General features: G+C 37.7%; 1 protein-coding gene and 1 pseudogene across 1 annotated transcript; both read right to left on the reverse strand.

Annotated features, from left to right (window-relative positions):
- Window positions 1–1,131: 1,131 nt before the first annotated feature.
- LOC148696329 (uncharacterized) lies at window positions 1,132–1,767 on the reverse strand (annotated as a pseudogene).
- A 2,405-nt stretch (window positions 1,768–4,172) lies between these two features.
- Window positions 4,173–7,988, reverse strand: LOC137711622 (protein cornichon homolog 4). Its single transcript, XM_068450878.2, has 4 exons — window positions 7,646–7,988; window positions 6,261–6,442; window positions 4,721–4,843; window positions 4,173–4,621 (listed from the first exon to the last, which is right to left on the reverse strand). Exons 1-4 carry the CDS (start codon window positions 7,715–7,717, stop codon window positions 4,588–4,590), a joined length of 411 nt encoding a protein of 136 aa, XP_068306979.2. The 5' UTR covers window positions 7,718–7,988; the 3' UTR covers window positions 4,173–4,587.
- Window positions 7,989–17,357: the final 9,369 nt, after the last annotated feature.

A 17,357-nucleotide genomic window follows, 5' to 3' on the forward strand; every position in this document is an offset into this window, starting at 1 on the left:
AATGGATGGGAGAGGGAACATGACAGCTAGGTTAAGTGAATGCATGTGCAAAACAGCTAGGATGGCTGAAATTGTAAGGGGAATGCATGTGCAATGTTGGAAATCTGATGGGAGAAAGGTGGATGCATGTGAATATGCTAGAAATCTGATGGGAATGAATGATTAAATGTGAATGGCTGATTAGAATCTAGGGTGCATGTGGGTTAGAAATGCATGTGGGTGAATGTTTGAATGATTAAAGGGGAAACATGACAGCTAGGTTGGTTGGTGGCTGCCATGGAGGTGTGGAATGATGGAATTGCACAAGGGGAATGCATGTGCACGGTTTTGGTGTGGAGAAATGATTATGGATGCATGTGTTGAATGATTTCTTGGTGAGGGATGTGGAGTGGCTGGAATGATGAAAGAATAAAGGGTGCATGTGGGTTAATTAATTAAAGGGAGTGCATGTGCAATGTTGTTGTTGGTGCAATGATGAAATGGATGGGAGTGCATGTGGCTTAATTGGAATGAATGAAATGCAATCTGAAATGGGAGATGGAATGGAATGCATGGCAATGATGGTGTTTGTGTGAATGATGGCAGATTGTGTGGATGAATGATTAGGGTCTTGTAAGGGTGGAAATGCATGTGGAGTGCATGGTTGTGTTGGTTGAATTAAAGAATGGGAATGCAATCTGAAATGCATGTGAATTATGTTGGAAAGAAGGGGAAGTCATGGCTATGGGAGAATATGAATGGTTTTAAATGTCCTAAAACTAAAGGGAACAAGGTTTCAAAACTTTGGTCTTCAATTAGGTCTTCAATTTCGTCCAACACTTTGGCTCCAAGCATAAGCTATCCATCCTTAGCCCAAAAGTGCTCCAAAAGTCTCCAAAATGCATCTTTTTGCTCCTTTAGCCCTTTGGACCTACAAACACACGAAAATAGCTTAAAGTACTAAAATAACTAAAGAAACATAACGTAAATGCACGAGAACAAGCCATTTAAGTCGCATGAATATGCTCCTATCAGTGCAAGGGGTTGGCACTTCTAGGTCAAATTTCCTCCCTTGGGCGGCCCTTGATTTTGTTGACCTTAGGCCCGTGGTTGGGCTTGCCACCCATTTCCACGGCCACGACAATTCTTGCGTCATTTATGGCTCCTAAAATTGGTTACATGCGCTTTAGGTGCGACGTTCGAGCCAGTGGGTCGAGCTTGATGATTCTTCATCAAAAGCTAGTTCTGCTTTTCAGCGAGAAGTAAAACAGAGGTCAAATCCGAAAATTTGATGAATTTATGTGCCCTATATTGTTGCTGCAAGACAATATTGGTGGCATGGAAGGTTGAATAGGTCTTCTCAAGGAGATCTGATTCGATTAGTTCCACTTTACAGAACTTCAAAAGTGATCGGATTCTACAAACTTCAGAGTTGTATTCATTCACTGACTTAAAGTCTTGGAAGCAAAGATGCTGCCATTCGTGTCTTGCTTCAGGCAAGTAGATGCCTTTTTAGTGATCGAAACGGTCAGCTAGGGAAAGCCAGAGGGTGTGTGGGTCCTCCTTAGCGAGGCACTTGGTTTGTAGAGCCTCAAGGATGTGTCTTCAAATGAAGATCATTGCAGTAGCTTTCTGAGCTTCGTCGACAAGTTTGTCATCGGTAGGTGCCTCGATGGCTGCTCTAATACCCTTTGCAGTAGGATGGAACTTCATGTCTTGAATCCACTTCAGGTAGTTTCTTCCAGATACTTCCAAAGTGGTGAAATCGAGCTTGTTCAAGTTCGACATATCCCTAAAACGGAGGGTACAACAAAACATGGTTAGTCATATAGTAATCCATAGACATACATCGTAGAATATTCAGGTTCTATGGACATGTATTGGTTTAATTTATGCATGAAAGCTACAGGTTTCATGTGGTAAATTTTGAATGCAAACTTCAGGTTTCAAAGGCACTAAATATGAAACTACAGGTTCAATTTAGTTTTATGAATGATTACTTCATAAAGGAGAGGTTCCTGGAAGAAACACATAATGCAATATGCTGAATGAAGTGTAATAGATTTGAGTTTCTTCAAGAACTCAAGGGTGAGAGCTTTGGGACTACGAAAAGATGTCAACGGTTCAAAGTATACAAATAAATTATTGAATCGATAATGTCCAAAAGTGATCTTCGGGTCAATAATTTTGGATTAATTATCAGATTAATGGACTGTAGGTTATTTTTAATTAATTCAATAGATTGGGACCAAGTGGGGTCGATCGTGGAAGCAAAAATAATAATAACATTCAGGTTAAAATTATTTAAAATGCCAAAAATTAGCATTGGATTCAAAAAACCATAGCCTAATAGCATTTAAGCTTGGGTGCCGTGAGTAGAGCAAAGCCCTAGAGGCTTTTGGGCCTCGAGTTTGGCTGCTAAGCAGCCCACATGTGGTTGCAGGGCATAGGCCGAGGGATTGGGTGGCCCAGCAGCAAGTTGCTGGCGTTTTTGGGCCAAAGGGTGCGTGGGAGCAAGCCCAGCTGAAGTTGGCTTGTGGGTCAGCACACGCAAGGCCCAACCAAAGTTGGGGTCAGGTCTTTGGACCATGGGACAAGCCCAGCCTGTAGGGCTGGCTGAGGTACATAGGTGTCAGGGCGGTAACACGCCCAACAAGTCCAACAAGCCAAAGGCTTATGGGTTATGGACTCGGGTTGGATCAGGGCTTCAGCCCCGTAGGTTATGCAACCCAGGCTGAAGCCTGGTTGGTTTCCAATAAGGCAGCGAGCCCAAAGGGCTGTGTGCCTTGTCCAGGTGTCAATACAACATCATTTCCCCACGTAGCTAGGCTCCAGGCCAGCGTGGTGGTCCAACATGGTGTCACGGTGCTGCAAAAAAATATCCCAGTTTTGTTTTTGTTTTTCGAATTTTCTAGGGTTTGAAAAACCCAAATTGCTTTTAATTTATTTATATGCTTTGACTCAAAAATTCCCCATAGTAATATAATTGTGTAATGCATAAAGCATATATATATATATATATATATATATATATATATATATTGACAGATATATGAAACATATACAATATATATATATCGGAAGGAAAATATAAACATAGAGGGGTTCATGCATCATAGGGAATGTTTTCATGCTTCGTGGACGTTTCAAATATCTTCCTTTATTTTAAGTGTACCTGATTGGCAGAAAACAAATAAAAGCCTTTGAATTTGGTAGAAGAGAGCCTCCTCCTATGATCCTTTAGTTCCTTAGCTTCTGGCAAGAGCGTGTTGATAATGTGTTGCAAGCCTATTTAAATTGAGCTATTCTAGGGGAATAGAGAGAGGGAGGCCAGTGATAGTGAGAGAGAGAAGAGAGAGATTTGATTGTGTGGTGTGTGTTGTATCATCCCATTATGCCGTTACTTATAATAGTATGATAGGTAAAATCCTTACCTAAAGATTATTAAAAGGAATATAAAAGATATCCCTAGATACTTTAGGATTTACACAATCACAGTCATATTCCAAATATGACTGCAACAATATAATTATTAATAAAAAAATCTATAGTCGATATTTTGATTGGTTTCAAAAGTAACCAAACCAAAATAAATCGGTTTGGTTCAACTTTTCAATTATCTAACTTTTCTTCTTGCTGAAAACCGAACCGAACCAACCAAAATAGTTCGGATAAACTAGTTTGGCCAGTTGAGTCGGTTTGATGCCCAACCCTAATTAATAGGAGCTGTCATCAATTGAATTAGAACGCAAATCGAACCTTTTTGATCACTGAATTACACCCTAATCAACATTAATCAGTCACATACACAACAAATCGAACCTTGTAATTGAAGGAAAGAAGTGAAATTGGCGTCCGAGTGGAGCTAAAATATCGCCTAGGTCATCAATTTTGTTTGTTTTTGTTTTTGGTTTTTTTTTTTTTCTTCTCTCTTTTGAACAAACAATATCATGGAGGCCTAAGACACTAATCAACATTAACTCGTAAAGATACACAACAAACCGAACGTCAAACACTCAATTTCGGCGAAAGGACAGGAAAAAACTTTACAGTAGTGACAGAGAAGGACTATGAGGAACACAGAATTCAACTATACTCCTGTGAATCCTGAACCACACGACCTAAAACATAAAATCAAAGCAGACACCAAATAACACTACTTTTTTTTTTTTTTTTTTTGGACTACTTAAGGCTTGATGTAAACTTGGAAAATTGATCATGGATGAAATACAAGTAAATAGAAGCTAAATTGGACAGAAATGTAGCGATGCATCACCTTGCAATGCGTGGGAGTACAGGTTGTTCATCACCGTACATACACCACCTCTTCTTTGCAAACATCAAAATACCACCCTAAGAGTTTTAGATTGCTTGAACCTGCAAATCTATAAAACACAACCCTAAATCCCTCAAACTTACAGAAGTGTTATACGAAAATGTCAGAGTACTGTACCAAATTAATTTACGATCCAATCTCCCACAAATTACATCATTTGTAATTTAGTGGCAGTAAATCATGAAAAGGAGCAGCAATTAGTAGCAACCGTGCAGACAGGGCAATTGTTTCCGAATCTGAATATTTCCGCTGAGGCAGCCATTGTCCCCCAATTATTCATGGTCTTCCAATGCAGTTAGAATCATCCTACAACAAATGTATGAGCCAGAGATGTAACAAAGCGGTAATTAACAGAAAGAAAAAGAACCACTCAAAGAATAAGTGCAAATGTCTGAGAAACCGTACCAGAATATCGAGAGAAACAGGAGGACGACAAGATAAAAGAGTTTGAAAAGCCGGATCTTCTTTTCTTTGTGGAGCATATTGAATATCTCAGTAACATCTACCAGGTGATTCTTTCTCATATACCTAATCAAAACAGCAGGATGTTTAGTCAGAAAACAAAACAGCTAACAACACCAAGACACGATCACTGTAATAAAAGAAAAATTGGTCCATAAATCATGGCTACATCATATGGTCCATGGAAATAGGGTTTAAGTCTCATCAACGAGCAACATACCATACCATTTCCATGTACGATAAATGCTAGCAACCTTTGCATTTGGACCTTTTTGTTGGAATTTTAGATCGATGGACCCGAGGGCCCCACTCTAACGACAACGATATTGTCCTCAAATTGGTAATTACCACCTGCCCCATCCGTCAAGTGTGAGGTCTTATCAGAAAAACCTCGGTATTAGATAGAGTGGGGTAATCCTATTTAAAGTCATTATATTTGACTTCCCCCACTGATGTGGGATAGCTATCACGCTCCCTCGCGCGAGACTTCATTTAGTGGTTCACATGTGGAGATCCACACATCGGCAATTGAAACTCAGAGGTTGGCTCCAATGGAGTCCAAACTTATTTTCACTCCTTCCAGGCGGATGCCGGCTCTATGTTAAGAGTCCAGGCTTATTTCCAAGCCCACACTTCCTGGTGACAAGCACTTTGGCTTGCACGGGCTCGTAATCAGGGCCCTCTGATACCACGTTGGAATTTAGATTGACGGGCTTGAGGTGCCCCACTCTAACGACACCGATACTCCCCAACTTGGTAATTACCACCTATCCAATCCGTCAAGCGTGGGGTTTTATCACAAAAAGCCTTGGTATTAGTTAGAGTGGGGTAATCCTATTTAAAGTCATTATATTTGACTTCCACCACCGATGTGGGATAGCTAACACTTTTCACTTCTTCACATAACATGTGCCATTTTGTTTTACAAGACTTTTAATATTTTCTATTTTTCATCATTAATTCCTATTCAAAAGCATTAAAGGTCATATTTTTGTGTGTAAAGAGATGACATGTCTCAATTGAAGAAGTGAAAAGGTCCAAATGCATCCAAATATCAACAATAGAGTTTGAAGCCTTGGAGAAGCGTTCTAATATTTATCTTAATAGAATATTATGCATCATTTGTACGAAATTTTCCACCCCAACCCCACTGTCACATATTTATATATAAGGGCGTGCTTAGATGTCTACAAATTTGGAACAAAAGTACATGACTTTAACTTTCTAGCCGAAAAACTTGTGATATAGCTGCCTACCCAGCCCTCCACCCCAGGTGATTCAACTCTATCTTCTGAGTGTTTATCTTGTCGTTCATCTCAAGGATTATTTCCCTTTTTGTTTGATTTTCTATCGACTATTACTTTTGCATATTTCTTGATTTTGGTAATCCTAGCTTCCACTTTTCCTTATCGTTGCTTAGGTTCCAACTTTACAATAATCACAACGCATAGCATTAGAATATATGGAATGCAAGAGAACTTACAGTTTCACATTATAATAGAGGTATGGACCACAAAACAGTGACATGCACCAATGCCCTGTTATAAGAAAGAAAGCACACAAAACTCCTTCTGTAATATACTCTGGCAAAATCACTCTGTTTATCCGATTTGAAGAGTCATAAGGGTTGATATAATCAAACTCAAGATCTGCGAGGCACATCAGCTGCAACAATTTTGGAAGTGTTAAATTTCATGTTTTATATCGCTAAACAATACAAGAGTAGCAATAGCATTATGCCACAAGGATGCTATAGCATATATAAAAACCAACCATATATTAAATATACTTTCCAACACACTTCCAACCACAAAAAAATGTAGTTACATCTTTGTCCCAGCATAATCTTAACACCAGCCAATTCAATTTCAAAACAGTTGATCTCTGAGCCATAGCATTACCATCACCAATCCAAGATTAATTAGTGATTAAGCACCACAACAAGCTACTGTAAAATTTAACATAATGGGGTTACCAATCCAAGTCCAGTAAAACTGTAAAATGGAAGGACAAAAACAGGCAGCACAAGAAAACCTTAACTAGTAACTACCACGGTTAAAGGGTAAAAACCACAAACTTTTGGTTCCAAAGATGTCATTTTTTTTCAACCCAAGATGTCATTTTTTTTCCTTTTCCAAAAGAAAAAACTTTGGGGACAGTTTCAGTTTGATAAATGTTTCTGTTGTTCGTACATTTTGGTTAAACAATTCCAATCTCTGGTCCCATGAATCTGGGAAAACTTCATCCCAACACCATAAGAAACAAAACGAAACTAAGGGGCAGGCAACTGAACACCATTACAAAAGAATAAAAACGTAAACGAACTAAAATGAAAAGGCACTCTAAGCATCCTACCTAAGGAAAGAAAAAGCATTTTACTGTTGACTAGTGAAGAATGCTACGAAATAAGCCATAGCAATGCACAATTAAACTCGAAGTAAGCCATAGCAATGACGATTAAGCTTGAAATAAGCCTTAGCAATGCACGATTAAACTCAAAATAAGCCATTGCAATGCACGATTAAGCTCGAAATAAGCAGAGAAACTAACGTGCTACACGACACACACAATTTACCCAAAAGGGAAAATGTATTTCAATCACATCTAGCATAAACAGCTAATTTCTTCATTCTTTTATAGCCAAAATATAAAGAGACTGCCAAAAGCACACATTTTCATATACATACAGAGACCCTTTAAACTAAAAGAACATTTTGATGATCAAGGTATAAAATTTCTTCTTTTCAGAAGTAAATCTAAATTATCAAATTGAAATTAAAAGAATGAGCTCATAAAAGTGTGAAAAAATCGAGATTAAACAGATAAATCGATTGAAATTGAAAGGGAGTTTTCTAGGGAGGATTTGACCTGGAAAACAACAAGGGCGAGCAGGGCAATGAGGAAGAAGAAGGAGATGAGCCAAACGTAGAGATCTCCCATGCTCACTGCCTTCTCTTCCTCTCTCAGTCCTGACTTCTAACTTCGATTCTATGTGCGCACGATAGCAGCCCCACAGTCTGAGATGTGCTAACAGAGGCGCATGGTGCGCAGTTCGCGCGGCTGGTTGGGTCTGTGGCTTTTGCTGTGGGTGTGAAAGGATCGGAGCGGAACTTTTTTGTTCTTTCGGACGGTCGGAAGAGGAGACTGAGGATTCGGTGGTCAAGACTGTAAAGCTAACGCGGTGCATTTATTTTTTTCATAATCAAAGACCGATAATACCCATTCATGCAGGTGTATTTTTAGCACAACCATATATTTTACACTAAAATAAAAAAATTCGGCTAAATCGCATAATAAACAACTTAATTTGATATTAAATTCGTCACTCACCAGATTCAAACTAAGACTTCTCACTTACAAGTGAAAATGAATACCATCAGACTATTGTATTGAGTGGCTTCACAATGGGCTAACAATAATATGGTTCAAATTCACCTTTGACGAGAATCGAATCTAAGACTTCTCACTTACAAGTGAAGAAGAATACCACTTAACAAAACAATTTAAACAAAGAGAGCTGCTAAACCCAACTCATTGCCCTATTTGTTTACTCACTTTTTAATAAAAATATTAATAACACATTTGTTTTTAATAGAAAGAAAATTTATTCAAAGAGAAACCTTGAGTACAACCGTTTCTGGTACAATAAAAAAGAAAAGCATTTCTAAGAATAGTGGGTAAGGACCTATCCCATATATAAGTGTCCAACTCTAGTATTGACATCAATTAGAAAATTCAGTGCCCACAAGACATGAGCCCAAGGTAGAGAAGAAGATATCGTGCCAATAAGGTGATGTCCTCAATAATAGTCTTCAATTGCCAAGATGTTTTGCGCTTGGTCAAAATGGAGTCAATAATGAGACGGAGTTACCTTAAATAAATACATCTTGAAAATCCTTGACTTTTGCAAACTTCAACGCATCACGGGTCTAGAAATTGAGCTTTGCATGGTACTTTGTAAGAATCTTGTTTACACTAGTGGATTGGACTCAATGAGAGTCTTCGATTTTTTAACCCAGAGGTGGGTTTTCTGGCCAAAAACTCCTAGTGCAATTTATTGCTATTCTAGTTTACTTATCTTTTTCTTTGTTTGTGATATGCATCCATCATTATTTGCAACTAAGCTTGTCAGAGTTAAAATGTGCACTGAACTGGATCTTAGTTAGCTAGGAACACTTCAGTAAACCAAGTTTTAAATTGACTACTTCCGTTGTTGGTAAACTAACATATCTAATCTTAGTCGATTGGTGTTGATTTAGTCAGACAAACACATATATAGATTTTTAATTGCAGGATATTCTGCGTACCGATTTCAATTGGTATTAGAGCCTTGCTCTAGATATATGTAGAGTGATCTTTGGGAGCTACTGGCATTGGGTGGAATCTCGCAATGGAACGTCATAGTGTTGCTGGATCTTGAAACTCTTCTCCGTTCTTTGATGGAACAAACTATGCTGCATGGAGCGACAAGTTTCATATCTTTCTGGAAGCACATGATTTAATTATTGTAGATTTGAATGGAAGGTTCATTGGTGGACTGTCGATGGAGAATTTGTGGTAAAGGCCAAAGGTGAGTGGACTTAAGGGGAGATTACTTTAGTTATGGCTAACAGAAAAGCATGGAATGTCATTGTCTTTGCTATCTTGACAACTCAGTTTGCACATATTTGTTATTGCACCATCGCAAAAAAAGCATAGGACAAATTGAAAATTCTACATGAAGGTGACAAACAAGTGAGGGATCTTAAATTCCAAATGATTCTTTCAAAGTTTGAAGATTTAAGAATGTTGGAGTTTGAGACCTTCTCAGTCTTTTATGAGAAAGTTGAAATGTTGACTAATGAGGCATTGGGGTTGGGAAAACCTATTGATGAGACAATTGTTCAAAAGATCTTAAGGACCTTACCTAAGATATTTCAAGCAAAGAAAGCTGCTATACAAGAATTTCAAGACCTGAATGAGATTAAACTTGGAAAATTGGTTGGCAAACTCATCACCTATGAGATGAAGCTGGACATGGATGAAGGTGATTCCAATAAGAAAAAAGAGGTTGCTCTTCAAAGTGTTGACAAATCTCAAGCTATAAATAAATCATGTGATCAATCTTTTGCTAATGATCTTGCCTTATTTGTTAAACAATTTTGAAGGATTTTCAAGAACAAAGGAAAAGAAGTTAAAAAGTTTGGGGAGTCATCAAATAATCACTTGGGTCAAGATCCTGAAAAGTTGACTTTTAGACAGAAATTAGGAAGGTTTGTTAGTAGAAGAGACAAGTCATCTTCAAGTGTACCTGGACCATGTTTCGAATGTGGTGGAATATGACATTGTGTTGTTGAGTGTACAAACAACAGAATGTCCAGTTAGAAGCGTGACAAAGCCATGATGGCTATATGGAGTGACAATGAAGATCATGATTTTGTCTGTTCTGACAAGTCATCAAAAGATGAAGAAAGAGTTGCTACTTTTGTTGCATCTGTAAAAGAAGTCTATACTAGTCTTCCATGTATAACTCTATGTTTGATGAGACTTGTGTTTTAAAACTAGATAATGCTCATTTCCTATATTTATGTTCCAAGTGTTGTTTCTTGAACTTAATGGATTATTAAAAGCTCAGTTAGCCTTTATATTAATCTTGAGCTTAGTGGAATGAAGTTTTGATTTAAAGATGACTATCTCCAATCCTATTCCTATACCTTGACACATCATGGATGCAATATAAACTTGTATTAATCTATGTTTTTTTGTCCATGTATAACTTTGAAGACCTATATCTATAATACTACATAGCATATTTCCTTTCAAGTACTTAATTGAGTTTAGCTCTGTTTTTCTGTCCATGTATAACTTTGAAGACCTATATCTATAATACTGCATAGCATATTTCCTTTCAAGTACTTAATTGAGTTTAGCTCTGTTTTTTTTTTTTTTGTTTGGAAGCAAAGATATTGGAGCTATGTTTATTTGTGTTCTCTGTGAGAAACGTATGATTAGCTGTAGCTTAATGGTGCCAAGAATGTGCTCATCTCTTGTGTTATCTATTGGTCTTGAGTGTGGTATTCTTTCTGGCCATTGCTTTTGGCACTAAATTGTTTTCAAAATAGGTGTTTGTTTTTTCTATCCTGTCGCTGGTACTTATCAGAAAAGAGGTGTTCATTTGGGGTATTTCTATCTTTGTACTTAGTGTTTTAACCTTCCCATCTCAACTGTTTGTGTCATCTCTACGGCCCAGATTAACTTCACATTATCCTAGGCTATAACTTCTTCTAACCTCATTGGGTTTTTATATTCACCCTAATTTGTGCTGTTTTTCTTCATCCTTGTACCCTCTCATTTCTCAAACTCCGATCAACTGTCACCGAAAATGTTTGTCGATCATGTCTTCAAATCGAGAGTCACTCTGCCACTCCAGTTCTCAATCTCTTCTCCCTCGCCGGAAAACTCGCTCTCAAATTGCAAGAGATGTTGTGGACAAAACCTCCAATGAATATCCTCCTACTTTCCCACCACTCGCGCGAAAAATTTCTTCAAATTATAGCAGCTTGGAAAGTTATTCTTGAACGTATGATCATTTGGGATGATCTAACTATTCTCGATGCCATTCTCTTTGACAACCTCATGAACTGTTATAACTTACACAAGGTACACTCACCTCATTTTGTCTTCAATCTGTCAATGGTCAAGAGTTTTATGCTAATATCCCTTCCAAGTTTCCTAAGTTTGGTGGCCAAGTTTATATGCATGGAGTGTATGTTTTATTTGATTCCTTGGTTATATGTGAGGTCCTAGGTCTTGAACCCTTATGCGCTGCTGATATGTATAATTTTAACCTCATCACTTGTCATTACGACAGGAAAACTTATCATCGTGAAACCTATCTAGATATATCCATTCCTTTGTCAAAAGGTTAAGCATCTAAGTCTCGACTTAAGTTTTTCTATAGGAATTGGTCTGATTTCCTTCAGAGACACATTCTGGGTACTTCTAATAATGGAAATTCCACTTTAGAGTCGGCCAAAGTGCTATATGCAATGTTGAGTTTGTCAGATGTTCCGTTTGGGTACTTAATCTTTATGTCTGTTCTGTCCAAAACAAAGCTTCCTAGTAAGCAACAAAGAGGCTCTACAATTCACTTATGTCTTATTATTTTATTCTGTTAGTGTGTTAGTGTTCTATCTCATCCTGATGATGTTTATCCTTGGTCCACAAAGGATTTGGACAAAGGTCTTATTGATTTGAGCAACGTGATGTGTGCTGTTGCTCATGGTGATCCTTATCCGCCTCTTCCACCTAATGTTTCTCAGGGAAGAAAGATTGCCGTCTTGAGTCTGAGCTTAATATCTATTTCGAAAATAATTTGTTGAGTTCCAATTTTCAATGGGTTAAACTGTATCATCACTTCACATGAGTCACTCGTCTTTTTCATAGTCTTTGATTTGTTCCTCTCAATCATCAATGAACCACCCTGCTTTGTGCTTGAGCCTTCTCTGCGCCCTTCTAAGTTTATACCTCAACATCTTGTGGCCCCACCATCTGCTTCTTATTTCTCTGCTACCACATCTAGTCATTTTGGTGCTGTTCTTGCAAAATGGCTGCCATCTATGCTGCCAAGGGTAAGGGGATCTCTCATGAATTTCATTAATTTCCCTCTCCTCCAATCCCCAAGGCAAAACATGTGAGGTTTACCTACTCGGATGACGAAGATGATGTTGACAAAACTGCCAAGACTTATTCCTTCGAGGAGTTTTGAGCTTATGGGGGAGTGAGTGGTTATGAGTTAGTATCGCAGGAGAGCACTTGTATGGGAGAGAGCAATTTTTTGGTCAGTTATTAGACATTTGTGCTTAAGTTGTAATTTGAAACTCCAACTTTTTTGGATTAATGGGTGTGCTTGGTTTTGTTGGGTGACTTGAACAGATTACTTTGACATGTTTTTATGCTCGGAATTGTTGGTACCGAGAATTGTACCTTGGGCTTAATCTTGATTGTTGGATATTCTTTGCATGTGCTTAGTCATTTATCCAATTTTGTTAGATTAGCATGCCATTCCATTTACATCCTTTGTCTTTGCCATTACAAAATGGGGGAGAAAAATTTGTGTTGCAATCATTTACAATGTTACAATTTATGTTCCTTGCAAATGCTTTACCCATGATAACCTTTTCACTTGTTCTTGTCAAGAGTGTTTTTATGCAGGATTTGTTCTTTGGGTTTTTGATGCGATACGAATGTGACACACAAATTAAACCCTATTTGTGACAATTGTAGTAATGATGTAAGTAGGGATCGTTCTGACCGGGGATTAACTAGGGGTGCTAAACACTTTAAACTGACTCCAATAAATAAAACTAACCTTTAAAACACTTAACTCACTTAACAAAAACTCAAAACAAGTCCACAAGACTCCAAATACTTAAAAACACAAAATAAGATAGATTGTAATGACTAAGACTTAACAAAATATGGGGGGATTGTGTTTGGACGAAATTAAATTAAATGGACAGATTGTAAAGAAAACAGATTGTAAGACAAATTGTGATAGACCAATGGATGATGGAATAGCTAAGGGGTTCTTTTCCACACATGAAATATATGCAACGTAAATCAACTTCCAGTTATCAATTCAATAAGTTATGAACCTCGACACTCCAAGTTAATTAGGTCCGCTTAAATTAACCTTTAGATTTCCCTAGAATCATTGAATTGGATGAATATGCATCACAAACAAATTATTCCTAACAAGTTCTCTATATGAACAACATGATAAAGATACAAGTTAGAATCATTACGATCTTTGGAAATCATAAGCATCGACGAGGCATTTGTAACTATGAAAAGCATGAAACTCTTGCCAGGAATCTACTTAACATGATCGTGACTAGCGACCTTCACTACATGTGAATATAAATTCATAACGATTAGGTGAAACAAACTTATATCCTAGCACCAAATTCAAGCATGCAAATTAAGCGTGCACTCTCAATCAACATACAAGAATAAGTTCTAAATCAAACGGTTAAGCAAATTGTATTCACGACTTATGCAACGATAACTGGAAGTAATCAACTTATTTCACATATATAATCATGGTTTCGAATACACCCTTAGCCAAAACGAATTTAGCCAATCATTCTCAAGGCAAAACAAAGATTACATGAATTAGACATTGAAATATAAGATAGAATACACCTATAATTGTTCAACAACTCAGAATGAAGAGCCAAACAATTGTGTGAAACTGTCTCCTTTCCCTTGCTTGCGGCAGATTGGATAGTGATGGTTTCTGGGCTGTTTTGATGATGTAGAATGGGTTTTGGGGGGTGTAGAGGCACGGCAAGGGGTGTAGGTTGGGTGTGGATGAGTGTTTGATGGTTGGAAGGTGGTGGAAAGGTATGTGGATGTGTGGAATGGAGTGAGGAATGGTTGGAGTGCTGCTGCCAGGATGGGGGAAATGCTGGAAAATGGAAGGGGAATGCACGGCACCAAGGATTGTTGGTTATAGGTGATGGGATGCACGGTTTTATAGGGAGAGAATGGGAGAGAATGTGGCTGAATGATTAAGAGTGCATGTGGCTCTATGATTAAGAGTGCATGTGGCTGAAATAATGAAGGGAATGAATGGAAAAACAGCTAGGGAATATGATTAAAGAGTGAATGAATGGGAGAGCATGTGGCTGAATGATGAAGGGAATGAATGGAAAAACAGCTAGGGAATATGATTAAAGAGTGAATGAATGGGAGAGCATGTGGCTGAATGATGAAGTTGGAAAGGTGTAATTGGAAGGGGAATGCACGGCACAAAAGGGAGAATATGTGGAAGATGGCTAGAATTGGTGGTTATGGAGGGGGAAGGCTACGACAATGGTGTGTAATTGGGCTAGGGCCATTGTTTTGTGTCCTAAAGTGCATACAAGGCCTTCAATTTCTTCCAACACTTTGGCTCCATGCATAAGCTATCCATCCTTAGCCCAAAAGTGCTCCAAAAGGCTCCAAAATGCACTTCTTTGCTCCTTTAGCCCTTAGAACCTGAAAACATACGAAAATAACTTAAAAGACTTAAAGAAACTAAGAAATAACAACGTAAATGCACAAGAACAAGCCAACTAAGTTGCCTAAATATACTCCTATCAAATTCCCCCACACTTAGCTTTTGCTAGTCCTCGAGCAAAACAGAAAAACAAAACAAAACCTAAACCTTCCAACAATGGTCTCAGGGGTTCTTAATGCACATGACATGTTCAAGAACATTACTCGCATAGATTTTAGTCATCCTTATGCTTAGGCACATACGTAATCATAATCACTCCTTACTAGTTCTCATTTAATCAATTTAAAACAACATTTGAATGTAGTATCATGCCTTAGAGAAATCACTTAATTCCTTACAAGATACTCTCTTATTTTCACACCGACTTTCTGATTACACACCTTACACTAAGTATATGTGAGAAGATTGATGTAAATATGAAACTAAACACTCACATATGTTTATAACAAGGAAAGCACTTTTCTGGAATGTATATGAATAAGATCTCATGAAAGGAATGCTACCAATTAGATGCGAGAACCAGGGACATCATATGCTTACATCAATTCCAAACTCCACATTATTGAAAACATAATGATCAAGATTGAAGCATAAGGATTGTAACGGGGTAAGGGTGATTGGCTAACAATGAAAGGTAAGGATAACAATCGTTCTTTAAGCAATAGCAAGCAAAGTAATGATATTTGACACTTAGAATCACTTATGATTGCAGAAACTCACTTAAACACAGAAGGGGAAAATTCACACAACTCTTAGGGCCATATTCAACGTTTTGGACCCTTTCTTCAACTACCACAAACATGTGAGCTTATTTTCACTTATTTCATCCTCTTTTTCTTTCTTTTCACAACTTTGTCCTTCTTCTTATCTTTTCTTTTTTCTTTTTTCCACGAATTTTATTTTATTTTTTATTTTTTTATATATGCCTTATTTCTTTTCGTGGCATATCAACACACACACACAAATTCCCCCACACTTGTTGTTTTGCATATTCGAAAGGATTCCCTCTAAGTCATGCTTACTATGCTTCAAGAACAAGGGTATGGGTGGTCCTAATCTAGGCTAGGTGGGGATGATATGGGTAAACAAAGAACAAAGGCTAACAATGGCTCAATGGGGGTTATGACCTACAATATATATATATATATATAGTGCATGGGTTGGCTGTTTGGTTGATGGCTTCACTACACACTTCATCTTGATATATATTATGCAATCATGCTTTGAATGGAATGGATGCAAGTTCTAGCATTTGGAACTAAATGATGAAACGCCTTCTAATTAGCAACCAAGCAAGAATAATGAGATCATGCAACGAGTTTGAAAACAAGAATCACAGATTAATACTCTCCAAAGAATGTTTAAAGCTCAAGTCTCTCAGGGTTGTAATGTTATTCTAAGTTCCTTCCTTCAAGCATATTACAAAAACTTCTTTTTTTTTTTTTTTTTTGGAATTTAAACATGAATTCATAAACAACAACTATAACCAAGTATAAACCAAGAATATATCAAACTTCCATCCATGTTTATAACTCTCTTTCACAGTATCATGCAATTAAAAACCAAATCCTCATCATTGTGTTGGAAGGTGACCTACGACACAAACAAACACACAAAAACAACTCTTTTTGGGTTTTTCAAAACAATTTTTTTTTTTTTCAAATTTTTATGGTATTTTCGGATTTTTAAGTCAACACACTCTAAAACACTCTAAAATAGCTTAAAAACACTTAAAAACAGCAAGGAACAACATTGGAAGTTATGGGTAAAATCCCACGAATTTGCCTCAACATACTTAGTTACTACTTAGTTACCCCCCCACACTTCAATCAAACATTGTCCTCAATGTTTTAAGCCTAAAATCACACCAAACAAAAGTAAACACATAAACAGCAACTAAACATACTAAACATGGCAGAATGTAACTAACAAAGGGAAGAGTTTAGGGACGCAAATCTGGTTATGGAGTGTAAATTCCATCTTCTCCTTGGTGATTGCATTGAGGCTTGATCTTGAGTTTGACTGGAAGATTTTCTGGTTTCCTCCAATCTTTGATTTTCCACAGGCTTAATCTTGAACTGGGCTGGAGGATTCTTTTGGTCTCCCTCGAAGGTCTGAACTTACTCCTTTTATCTGGAGTTGAATTTGATTCAAGGGTGGTGAACACTTGATTTTGAATTGGACTTGTGATTTCTTCAAGGGCCATCGAGGTTTGATCTTGAGTGAAAATAGGACCATGAGCGGTTTCAGGATTCGGACACATGGCAGGCAAGTACGAGGTGGAGGTGATGACCTGTTTCTTTGTTCAATCTTTCCAATTCGTATTGAAGAGGGTTAGAGGATAACTCAGCATATGCAGTTGTTGCGTTTGCTGACGATCCACAAGATTGATGTTTCATTGTCACTCGTCTTAGCTGTTCTCCAAGCAGATGTGGTGCCTTCTCTGGCAGTGTATCAACCGTTGAAGATGACTACTCGAGAGCAATGCTAGGTAAGCAACCAGGGAATAGATTCCAGGTAGTCGGTTCCAGAACG

Source organism: Pyrus communis, chromosome 6 (genome assembly GCF_041283825.1).
Source record: "Pyrus communis isolate YQ-2024b chromosome 6, ASM4128382v1, whole genome shotgun sequence".
Taxonomy (NCBI): Eukaryota; Viridiplantae; Streptophyta; class Magnoliopsida; order Rosales; family Rosaceae; genus Pyrus; species Pyrus communis.

Coding starts and splice junctions, on each gene's coding strand:
- LOC137711622 (XM_068450878.2), bottom strand. CDS start 7,717: ATGGGAGATCTCTACGTTTGGCTCATCTCCTTCTTCTTCCTCATTGCC. Junction 6,443..7,645: donor TCGCCCTTGTTGTTTTCCAG/GTCAAATCCTCC, acceptor AAATTGTTGCAG/CTGATGTGCCTCGCAGATCT. Junction 4,844..6,260: donor CTCTATTATAATGTGAAACT/GTAAGTTCTCTT, acceptor TGTTTTGATTAG/GTATATGAGAAAGAATCACC.